Source organism: Plectropomus leopardus, chromosome 5, assembly GCF_026936395.1.
Source record: "Plectropomus leopardus strain MGB_pleo_1.0 chromosome 5, ASM2693639v1, whole genome shotgun sequence".
Classification (NCBI taxonomy): Eukaryota; Metazoa; Chordata; class Actinopteri; order Perciformes; family Serranidae; genus Plectropomus; species Plectropomus leopardus.
Genome location: NC_142180.1, coordinates 27682393 through 27695316, shown reverse-complemented (window position 1 = coordinate 27695316; position 12924 = coordinate 27682393). Strand labels below are relative to the sequence as shown.

Genomic DNA, 12924 nt, shown 5'->3' with positions numbered 1-12924 from the left:
ACTCACAAGCAGAAGAAAATATATCAGCTATAGTATCCTGTTTTGCAGATTAAAAAAACTTACAATTGCTACTACTAAAAAAGTCTCTTTTAAAAGAATAGTTAGTACAAATTGGAATAAAGGTCAAAGTATACACAAATTAAAAAAATATCTTGTCAGCATTTGAAAGTGTAATTCACAGTATGTTTGAAGCCTGTATCACAACGAGTCTACTGTATTTTCTGCTAAAACCCAAGAAAAAAACGGACATAAGTTCATGACTGATATTAAAAAATCATAGATATCCCACGTTTCAGTTGTAAAGTTGAATTAAACACTGAGATAAAGTCAGGATTAGAGTCCTAACACATGATTAAAGAGCATAGTCAGAAGGAAATGTACATTGTGGGGAAAAACAACAACAACAACAACAACAACAACAAAACAATTGACCAATTAAAGATTTTAGGATAACACAATACAATTTAGTGTTGCAGAAGAAATTTGGTTTTGACCCCTGGGAGGATCTTACAAAATGTCAAATATTATAGCCCACTCATTGTACTCAATCACAAGCAAAAGAAAAACTATCAGTTATATTATTAAACTGTTGTTGTAGATTAAAAAAAATATATATATATATACATTTCCAATTGCTAACAACAAATAAATCTCTTATAATACTTGTAAGTACGAATTAGAATACAAGTCGAAGGACACACAAATTGAAAAAACAGGTCATGTCACCATTTAAAAGTGTGACTCACATGATGTTTCACCTGTATTTTATAACAAGTCTGCTCTATTTTTGCTAAAAATCCGAGAAAACTAAAACTGAAAAAATAAATTCATTGGCATTAAAACATCATCACAGCACAAACATTAACATTTAAGAAGTAACCCCCTTTTTTAACACTGAGATAAATCAGTATTAGAGTCCTAACACGTCAATAACTGTTGTCTTAAATTGAAGGAAATTTACTCTGGAAAAAACCTTATTAGACATTTAAGTTTATAGAATAATACAATACAATTTACTAGTGCAGGGGCATTTTGTTACTGCTCTCTGAGATGGATCTTAAAAGATATTTAGGATTATATTTTTTGAGTTAACACAGTGTCAGTTATATTAGTATACATTTGTAAATTAAAAAACGTTACCATTTCCAATGACAAAGAAATCTCTTTTATTGTAATAGTTGGTGTAAATTGGAATAAAGTTCACAGGACACACAAATTAAAGCTAGTCATATCAAAAATGGGAATTTAATTCTTCAGTCGAGTATGCTTTACTGTTCTGTTACCTGTCCGTGTCACAGTATATTTGTGCTTTTTCCAGAAAAAAAGAGACTCGACTGAATGTGTTTTGTCCAAAACTTGCCCCATTAATTACTGCTCTATGGTAATTGAAGTGATTCTTTGGACAGCATCCGGATGGACAAAACACCATTAACAGGATAACAGTGGTATCTAAAAGGCCTTTGATTTGCAGCATCCATCCTTTGCACACCACGTCTTACTAAATCTTGAGTGTTTAATCTCCCGTAATTACAAAGATTTGCTTGGGTTAATAAAAATAATCCTCCTAAATTTGGACCCCCCACCCGGACCACCCCTGTGCCTTCTTGGCCCCTTTCTGTGAGGGATAAATTCACAGTCATATATATAGGGACACCTTCGCAACCGTGAGGCACAACTCTTTGATTCAGGAGCAAAACGACTGTTAGATAATGAGAAAGAGGTTTTGTTTTTTTTTGGTTCATCACAGAGGGGAAAAAAAACATTAACTTATTTTTTGTTGCTATACAAAGTAGCCACATTTAGTCTAATAGAGTGACGTCATTTCCACAGGTTGAGATAGTGTCGCTCGTGAGCGCATCAAGGTTAACAACAGTTTAGAGGCTCATCTTTATCTGTGATCTTGTCAACAGTAGACTTGAGCGAAAGAAGCAAGAGGCATTGCGGGGTTGAGTTTATGAAGCAGTTTAAAAGACAATAGCCATGCTGAGAAACTCAGACACAAACTTCTGAGTGGACTTTTTGGAGAAAGACTTTTCATTTATCACCAGAAACTTATTCAGCAGTCAGTTTGGAGCCAATAAAACCTCTGTAATGAGTCTGAGATATCTTAATTCAGAGATGACAATGGAGGACAGAAGCAGCCGCACCGGCGGCAGCGGCAGAGAAAGACTGGGACTGAGCTTCACTATTGACTACCTTCTGTTCAATAAAGGAGTCAAAGGTTCAAAAGAAGAAGCGACAGGAAGTCGTACAGCAGAGCAGACGGCGAACAACATGCTAAATCATCAGAATCCTAAACCCGAAGAGGTGGGGATTCGCTCTGAGGTACAAGAGAAGCGGCTACAAAGGTCAGAGGCGAAGACTGAAGGGAAGAAGGTTAAAGAAGAGGAGGGGGATGAAGTGCAAAAGGAGGAGGGGGAGGAGGAAGTGACCACCACCACAACGACCAGCAGCAGTCCAGAGAAGTCCGCGGACAAACCAAACCAGTCGTACATCGCACTGATCTCAAAGGCTATCCTGGCGTCAGAGCAGAAGAAACTGCTGCTATGTGACATCTACCAGTGGATCATGGACCACTACCCTTACTTCAAGAGCAAGGTATGTTCACGTCAATGTTCTTGTGTTTTTCTTTTTACCCCTCGGCAACATAGATGGCACTTAAGAACATAATCTAGTAGCTGTGGACGATTCAGAAAGTCAAACTGGGTGTCATGTGAAACTACAATGCACGAGATCTCTGCTTTGAAATGAGTCATGTAAGGAAATCATGAGACGGATAACGAGAACGCTTTTGCCTCAAGATTTCAGCGTGTTTCAGTCAGTTGACGAAAAATAATGTGGCAGCCATTTTCACAAGTGAGACGACCTACTTGGCAAACGTAATCTGTCTGAGTGGTTAGGCAATTAGGTGCTCGCGGGGACACTAGATGATCTTGTTGTTGGCGAATTCACAAATAAAGTAATCCTGTTGCTAGGTTGCAAACCGCCTCTGCCTTTACCAGGTGCAACAACAGATTGGACATAGCCTAGTGGATTAAAGTTGATCACTGGTTTGACGTGCTAAAAAGGTAACTCAGGGTGTTGTGTCTTACTGCGATCATATACGGTCTTGACACGCTATGGAGCATCCTGCCAACAACAGGACAAGGTGACATCCTGAGCAGGATCAGCGATACTTAACCGTCACCTATGTTAATTTTCCAATTGGGGACAAACATTGTTTACCTCTTACTTGGCTTTTGTTTTCAGCTGTTTTTGTTTTGTTTCTCCAACAGGATAAAAACTGGAGGAACAGCGTTCGTCACAACCTGTCCCTGAATGACTGCTTCATCAAAGCGGGCCGCAGTGACAACGGTAAAGGCCACTTCTGGGCGATTCACCCCACAAACTACCAGGACTTTTCTAAAGGGGACTACCACTGCCGGAGGGCTCGGCGGAGGGTTCGCAGGGTGGCAGGACAGCTTCCCCTTTCCTCCCTGAGCTCCCCTTACCACCCAGCTCTCGCCCGGACCCACAGAACAACGTACTGGTGCTGCCCTCAAGCCCAAACACTCCCACTGTCCTGCTTGGCACCCAGACTCTACTGGCCGTGGCCCAGTATGCAGCCACAAGTGGGGTTCCACCCAAGCCGACACGCCTCTGTTCCCTGAGAGCAAATAGTTTGTACTTAAAGTTTGGCCCTGTTGGGTGAAAGAGAAATTTTAGTTTTTTAATAAATATGTCATGACCTGATGTTAAAATTGATGTGGATGATGTTATATTATATTCTGCCAACACATTTGGCAAAAAATTGACTTTAGTAGTCCTGAATACCAGTTTGGGGGCATTGAAGCTTCGTTGAGAAATATTCTCGTTAATCAAAGCTTCCAGATGGGACGAGTGACGAAAGGACGTCTTTTGAAACATCAATTTTTAGTTGTTGCATCTAAAATCATGTGAAAATTAGCCACTTTGTTAGCATGCAGGTTGCAGTAACATGAGGCATAAAAGCAAAGGGAAAGAATACTTTGTAAGCCAATCTGTTACTCAGAGTTTTTAGGTAATTTGCCAAGCTGGCTGTAGATACGTGATATGCCATTTTCCTTTGGCATATCTGGCACATGAGGAGGTCATCTATGTCAATTTTGAACTATTCCAGACGCTTTTCGACATCTTTGTAACATATCGCCTGTCAAGGATAGTCAAACTGTCGGAGTCCCAAAAATGTTGATGCATAATGGCTTATGTTGGATTACTATTTCGAAATTAATGAGCTATTTGGGATTTGGGGGTTGTGGTAGAAAAACAGAGCATTTCAATACTTATTTGGAAGTTGATTATCATGGCAAGGATCAAAGCAATCGGGTCAGCCCGAGATTTTAGGGTGTTGAATGATGAAATGTATGAATCTTATAGAGCTACTGCACTTCTTTTATCTGTATGCTGAGTGTTTTTAGAACAACAAAAACACAATGTTTTGTTATAATATCATTAAATCATATTGAATTAAACGTCTTGTGATGTTTCTACTGAGGTGCCTCAGTTGTGATTTGTGTGTGTGTGTGTGTGTGTGTGTGTGTGTGTGTGTGTGTGTGTGTGTGTGTGTGTGTGTGCCCGTGCCAGCAGTTTGTACTAAAAGTGAGCCCAATGCTAAAGCACCACCCAGCGTTAGATGCTAATTAGTCAAAGCTGTCAGGATGCAAAATCTTCTGCCTTAAGAGACTAAAATCGGGCTTTCCAAAGCCGACTCCCAAGGATATGAGGCCAGATAATCTGAGCAATCCCAAATAGTTTCAAGAAATAGGAAGCTTATCACACAGCGTAATCCATAACCGCTGCTGCAGAAAGAGGGGGACCACGGGAGGTCAGGGATGAATGAAGCAGAGGAAAGGGACGGAGGCAGGGAGAGAGGGGGTGCTGATTTATTGGAAAGAGGTGGGAGTGGCTTTTTTGGGGACTCTTAAGAAGATCCAGTTGGGGCAGAAATATACTGAAATAATAAAACATATACCACACAAAGTCACTGTCAAAATTAAGACAGTGCACAACAAAAACCAGGGGACACCCTAAAAATAATAACTGCCTCTAAACCAGGAACAGTTCAGTTTCAACATGACTCTAAAATACTGCCATAATAAGGATGAAGTGAATTTTTACCTGTCCGGCTCTCACATCAATAGTGAAATTCCTCTCTGACTTGCAAAGGTTGGCATTTACATCCACAGTGCTCCAGCCTAAGAGGATTAGGTCATACATTGACTTTTCTGAAGTTTGTTTGTCTCGGCTCATGTGGGCTTCTTATTTGCAAATTATTGAATATTTGAATAAGGCAATATTTGACATGAAATTAGATTCCAAACCGACAAACAATATGTCAGAGGGATAAAGCTTAAGAGAGAGAGAGACGGAGAGAGAGATAGGGAGAGAGGGTGTGCTATTTTTCTGGCGATGCTCATTAGAACAATGACAAATCCATCTAATTAATTTTTTGTTCACCAAATCTTCCTATTCAATGTCGGCAGCTAATTGGAGACCCTAATTTGCTTAATTCCCATGAATTGCTCTCCGCTTCAAATCCTCTTCAATTCACCAGCTTTAAGGCTTTAATTTGGTTGCATATGTTTGCTGTACACACACACACACACACACACACACACACACACACACACACACACAGGCATACAAGTACACCCACGTGCAAGAGTTTGCAGAAACACTTGCAGAAACGCACACAATTATCGAAATAACAAAATTATTGTAAAGCTTTTTGCTGATTTTTGTCCTTTGTTGTATAAATTTGAAATAATATATGAGAAACTGAAAGATTTACCACAAAGAGATGTTTAAAGTTATATTTTTCCTGTTAAAATACTGTAAATAATGCCACTTATGTTCAACAAACTCACACAAAATTGTAATTAACTATTCTAGGTGAGTGAGATTGAGGTCATTGGCTGTGTGTAAGTGTGTGTGTGTGTGTGTGTGTGTGTGTGTGTGTGTGTGTGTGTGTGTGTGTGTGTGTGTGTGTGTGTGGTTTTGTGTGTGTTCATATGTGCATGTCATTTTGTTAATCTAATGAGATGGGCGGAGGGGTGCAGGGGGCCGTAGATTAAGGCACAAAGATTTGTTCCTGATTAGCAGAGAGTGAGGTAAGAAGATCAGTCCTGCTGGGGCGGAGATGAAACATTATGGCCGTGTTTTAATGCCGCACATTTACAGCGTGCATTCCAAAGCTGATTCCTGTTAGCTTACATGTATCTCATTGATCTGAACATACAACACCTCACACAACATAGGATGAAGCCTGAACCTGTAGATGGATCAAAGAGATACACAGAGAAAAAAGGAAAAGGTTGTTTTTTTAAACTTGTAGCTCATATTGTGTGAAATGAAATCCACGAGCAGCAGTGTAGAAATGATTTAACCAACGCGTCTTTTTTTTTTTACAAATAAAATTAACTGAATAACGTAGATTATTTGGTAGCAATCTGCTTTTCTCTTCATGATTGTATTATTGAATAAGATGTTAATTCAGTGACATTGGTTATAGTCACTCCTAAACAGTTAAATATATGATGAGATAAAGGTCTTAGATAAAATTTTTGAATTTTAATTTATGGCCTTAATTCCCTTATAAATGACTTGAATTATTCACGAAATGCCTGAAATAAAAGAAGAATTATGAAAGAAAGATTTATTGATCAGATTTTTACATCTGGGGTGCAGTCTAAACAATAAAATGCTTTGCGTAAGAATAAAAAGTAATAACCAATCCCAGTTTACTCAGTGTAGAGATACAATGGTAAGAGGCTAGCAGTCTAAAAAGCCAGAGGCACTCTGATTATAGTTAAAAATACTTTTTTCTCACATTGATAAACCAACATGTTTCAACTTCGGACAGTCTTCATCAGGCTATATCAATTTATTGACCTCTACAACGAGTAAGCTGGGAAGGTCATTGCTTTTTTTATATGACTATTTGCCCTATCCATAAAGAGCACCTGATTTTTTATTTATTTATTTTATTTTTTTTTTACAATCACCTACACCTAGTTTGTTGAACCAGTGCAGCACTCCCAAATTTTTATTTTCATTAAAATAACTCCAAGCAGTTTAAAACCTACAAATCACATTTTTTTTAACATGTGAAACAGGGGATTTGTGTGTCATCTGCCAGAATATTTGAGAATCAAATGCTTAATTTCCTGCATTTTGATGAATTTTAATGCACCAATCAATCAATTTCTGGTCTAAATGTCTATAATTTGGCTAAAATAAAAGGCCTCTACAAATGTATGTTCTTAATTTTGGGCATTTCCCTTGCACCCCATCCCCCAACCCTACTTCAGTGATCAACACCTACGCTATAACTTCATACTTTTTTTTCCTAAAGAATAAAAGAAACACAATGGCCTTTCTGTACAACAATTTTTGCCTTTTCTGTATCAGTTTATGGTCTAAATGTCTTTAATTTTGCCAAAATAAAAGTCCTCTACAAATGCAAGCTCTAAACCTATGCTTTAAGTTAATACATTTTTTTAAAAGAGTAGAAAAACATTTACACGAAGAATAATAAAACGTTTCTGCACTTTTTAAATTATGATCACAAAGAATAAAAGGTCTGATAATAAAAATAATAAGCATACACCAAGGATGAAGAAGATAAAAGCATTTATGACCACTCCTTGGAAAAATAATAAAATAAAATAAAGATAGACAATAAAGGACATAAAGAAAATAAACTATTTATGTTTTTTAAAACTTTATTTACCCAATTTGCCCCCCCAGAAATGTAGGTTTCATCCTGGTGCAACTGCAACTACATGTAGAACAACCCTCAATGGGCCCAAAGCCTGGAGGAGTCCAAATTGCAAGTCTATTAGAAAGCATGATTGCATAGAAGTAAGTAGTATTTAAGGCTTAGGAAGCGCTATAGTTGACTCCAAACCAGCTGCTATTTTCTGGTTGTGTCCCACCATGAACAATAGCCTGGCGTTACCTCGGCTTCAAAGGCTCCATAATAGTCAATCGATCAGAATGCGAGGCGCTATTCTGCAGATTACTGTTAACAATAATTTGCCTCCTAGTGCACCGTTGCCATCTTTGAAGCAATGTTTTATTGCCTTTTTTTTTCTATCTGCATCTGTCATCCCCGAGGTCCACTGTTTGATCTCTCCCCACCAGTGTCTGCCTCCCCGGGGTCGCGTTGACCTGTTGATTGGCAGCTGCGATCAGACATATGGTGGGACGAGGCATCGACCGGAGCTCCCCGGAGACAAAACCAGACTAGTGGGGTTTTTCCCCCCTTCTTTCAGCGCGCTGAGGAGCCGAGCAGCAGCACCGAGAAACAGGGTCGATCCCACCACTAGATGACGCAAGGTGCAAGCGAATATATCAAGCACCGTTTCTACCTTTGAATGGAAGTTTTTCTTTTTTTTTCTTAAACCCATGGTCATGTATTCCTGTTGATAAAAGGTATGGGGCATGCGATGGCGTGTTGTTTACATTATTTATCCGAAATGTACACATTTGAAATATTTTCCCCACAGTTATTATTGATAAAATTTCCCAAATTTCTTCCTTTCGGATACTTCTTTGTATACTAAATAAAAATTTCAATACAACACTTTTTGCTCCCATTTTTCATTGGTTTAAGTCTATGATCTAACACTTTTTTTCAATAGCACTCAATAGATATATTACAGGGGCGTTTCTAGAATTTCAGGACATTGGGGGCTTAGCCTAGACCTTACACACTAAACAAAATAAAGTATTTGTTTTAACATTTTTTTCTTTTTTTTTTTTTTTAAGTTAGTGTTCAGGCCGATTTAAATTATTATGTTGGCTCAATTTGAGAAGACAAGTTGAATCATTACAAAATTAACTTAACTTGACTTCTAAAATTCCATCAACTTAAAAAGTTAAGGCAGCCTGGACATTAACTTAATATATATATATATATATATATATATATATATATATATTACAGTTTAGGGCTGTACAGAGAGATACCACTGGATTTTTTTTTTGCTTGTTTGTTTGTTTGTTTGTTTGTTTTTACTAAACAAGCTCTATTTTATGCTTTTTAAATCACATTCTGGCACTTCATTTACCCTTTTTTTTTTCAAAATTAGGAATTGTGATGAAAAACATATTGGTACTTGTTAGTAATATGTATTAAGTACAGAATACTTTCCAAATGTGATCTTTTAAATGTTATGACTAGACTTAGAAAAATATTCGAATGTATGCATAAATGTTGACAGTTGCAGAATATAAGCACATGCATTCAAGTAAAGTATGGATGGTATGACAAATGATAAGATACAGAGCTTTTTTTTAAAAAAATAATTACGCCTATTCTTAATTTTGAAAAATATATTTATAGCAAATATATTAGGGCTATTATAAAACATTCAGCGCTGAAGCCTCAGAAACCCAGGCCAAACGACACAGGTTTGCTGTGGGATCGTCACAATAAAAGACCACTCTAAAATGTACCATTTGATCACAACACAATGACACAAGTTTTGAAGGAGTGCACCATTGGCATACTGACTGCAGAAATGTCCACCAGAGCTGTTGCCAATGAACTGAATGACCACTCCCTGACCATAAGACCTCTCCAATGTTGTTTCCATTAATTGGCAGTACACCCAACCCTCATCACAATTGCAGCCACACCAGCTCAGGACCTCCACATCCAGCATCTTCACTTGCACAATCATCTGAGACCAGTCACCTGAACACAATCAAACAATGTCTGCACAAAATGTCAGGAAGGGAAGCTCATCTGCGTGCTCATCGCCCTCACCGGGGTCTTGACCTGATGGCATTCAGTCATTGTAAACGACTCGTGGGGTTGTGATGCTGGTTGGGTGTACAGCCAAATTTAAAAAAAACGATATTGGAGATGGCTTATTGTGGTGAAACGAGCATTCAGTTCATGAGCTAAAAACTCTGAAATTCCTTCAGTCAGCATGGCATCAGCACACACCATCAAAAACTGACATCTGTGGCATTATTTGGTGTGATCAAACTGAACCTTTTAGAGCGGGCTTTATTGTGACCATGCCACGGCACACCTGTGTGCTAACGGTGGAAAAAATACACAACTCTACCACTCAAGTCAAAGTATAGATACTCCTGGCCAAATATTACTTCAAAGTTAAATTATTACTCGAGTTAAAGTACTGAAATACTTGCTTTTAAAAACATTGAGTATTCAAAGTACTTTTGTTAAAAATCCCAACGCATTGTTGTATGTTGTAGCAGTACACTTATAGAATCTAATAACTTTAAAACAACCCTCTTAATGCAATGACTTGCTTTTAGAACCATTTTTAAAAATTCAACAACCCCCACATCCATCATCTCCATCTGCTGCTGTAGCCATTACTAACACCAAAAACAACAAACAGCACAATATAACCGCCTGCTGATACCCTCTCCTCTATATCCGTGTATGTCTTTACCGATGATCTGCCTAATCTGAATATCACATATGTAAGGTAGAGGTACGGGAATATCACTCCAGAACTGCATGGTGCCAGTTTATAGACTTTTGCATTTTAGATTTAAAAAAAATATGTTGATTTCAAAGCAAATGTAATAAGTAACAAGAGCGTTCATAGAAATGTACTGCAGTCAAAACTACAATATTTATCTTTCAAATCTAATAAAGTCATAATTAGTCTCCAAAAAAATATTGCTCAAGTAAAGCTAGATACTAAAAAAAACTATACTACTAATGTCCGTCACTGTTAATCAGCATCCTGATCTGCCACACCTGACACGTGGATGGATATCTTGGAGAAGTCCTAACAAAGATTTTACAAAATTTGTGCCAACATTTCAGAGAAATATATATCTATTGAGTGTAATAAAAAAAAAGTAGCTCAGTCTGTAGAGCGGGCACCCCATGTGCAGAGGCTACGGTCTTGCCGCAGCGTTCGCAGATTTGATCCCTGCCTCGGCCCTTCGCTGCATGACATCCCCTCTCTTTCGCCATTTCATGCTTAAGCTGTCCTATAAAATAACGGCAAAAAGCCCCCAAAAATAATCTTTAAAAAAAGTCTTGGATCTTAAAGTTAAACCTGTGAAAAATGGGAGCAAAAACAAAAGTATTGCGTTTAAGTTTTTGTTCAATGTTGAAACAATTTGACCCCTATGATGGAGCAGAATGATAGCTGTAGTGTATCCACCTTGGCCAAATAATTCATGTGGATGTGGAAAACCACAGTTGTACATGCTAGGCTTCTTTGGATTTTGCCCAGCTGTGTGTTAGCTCACTGGAAACCAACTGGGGGTACTCCAGTTAAAGAAAAAAAAAGCACAGATGTGCTGCTCAACCTGGTGTGTTTGTGTGTGCATGATTTCAGCATACACAATGCATAACACCCCCCATCTCTCCACCTATAGTGAGAGGAGGGTTGCCATGGTGACACATCCCTGGCCAGGGCCTTGCAGTGATCTGCACTGACCCTGGTGGGTGACCTTTGACATTTCGGCCACGGCCAGGGTCAAAAGGTCAGCGATTGGCCGGAGGGCAACAAGAGCACTTCCATGATTGGCACTCTGACATGCTCGCTGCCCCCTTCATCTGCAGTGTTCACCTCCCTCCCAGTTTGTGAGCTCTACCTCTAATTTGCATTTATTACAGAGCGAAGACCCTCAGCTGCAGGAGGTGTATCCTATTGTTTTGCATTGCGCCTTAGCAGGTATCCTGCTCGACACTCAAGGTAATGCAAGGCTCAATATCATTTGCATTCAATGCAGCTGCAGCATGTTCGTCCTTTTCAGTTTTAAATCGTGATGATAGAATCTGCAGCAGGCGAACATCCAGTATCATGACGGTTATGATAGCAGTAATGATCATCAGTATTCCCATGGCCCGTGCAATCCGCTGTATGTGGGGATATTTATAGTTCTTCATGTGTGTGTGCATGTTTGTTCATTTCTTTGGGGAGGGGGGGTGATGCACCTTCTCATGGGGAATAATTACAGAATCGTGGGTACTAAAAGTCATGTGACCCTGGCCTTGTGCTCCCAAATAATTTATCCCCCCGGCTGATAGCTCGTCAATATCAATTTATTAATTTAACAGTTCTGGACTGATAAAAGGTAGTGCACATAGTTAGCTTGCTGAAATGGGGAATAAGGATGAATTTTACAGTGCAATGGTGTGAAGGGGAAGGAGAGAGGGAGAAACTGGAGGACAAAGCGAGAGGGAGAAACAGCACGCGGGTGATCAATGGCGACGCAGAGGGGAGAGATGCATATCCGCTGTGGAAAAATGGGCCACCATCGCTCATATTCCAGGGCTATTGAAAGAAAGTTATGAAAATTAATACACTTATTATCACCATATTAAAAATTAAGATTGAAGACAGCGCGCTCATTGTATTGATATTAAAATTTCTCCAATATATTGATCAGAACAACCCAGTTTTTCTCTCTTTGGGTGAGCCTGTGCGACGAGGAAAAAAAAACAAGAAAAGATGTTAATTAGTAACACAAAGAACCTCGGAGGTGTTACATAAGATGATCATTTCCTCCCGAAATAAAGACACTCCACAAAAACACATAAACGCGACCTCTTACACACGACCCCTCTCGACCTCCCAGCACTTCCTTTGCATCCTGATTTTTTAAAAAGGGTAATGAATATACATCTGACATAAAAGCACAACACATATATCATCCAGCGTCCGCAACTTAACAGTCAAGCCGGAACCTAACCTATTCCCAGAGCCATTACATAATATCCCTGAAGGAGGCTAAAAGGTATTTTAACAAGACCCACTGCTCTACGACCTTTGCCCTCTTCTCAGTTGACCCCGGGCTTCTGACCCCACTTACACTAGCCAGTGACAGTGGTGGACAATCAGATCTGTACACTTCCTGGTGCGAGAAGACAAAAGGAGAGATTAATTTACAAATTGA

General features: G+C 38.9%; 1 protein-coding gene across 1 annotated transcript; it reads left to right on the top strand.

Annotated features, from left to right (window-relative positions):
• Positions 1-1803: 1803 nt before the first annotated feature.
• foxq2 (forkhead box Q2) lies at positions 1804-4502 on the top strand. The gene is made up of 2 exons (XM_042484096.2): positions 1804-2598; positions 3276-4502. The coding sequence occupies exons 1-2, from the start codon at positions 2092-2094 to the stop codon at positions 3648-3650; spliced, it is 882 nt and encodes a 293-aa protein (XP_042340030.2). The 5' UTR covers positions 1804-2091; the 3' UTR covers positions 3651-4502.
• Positions 4503-12924: the final 8422 nt, after the last annotated feature.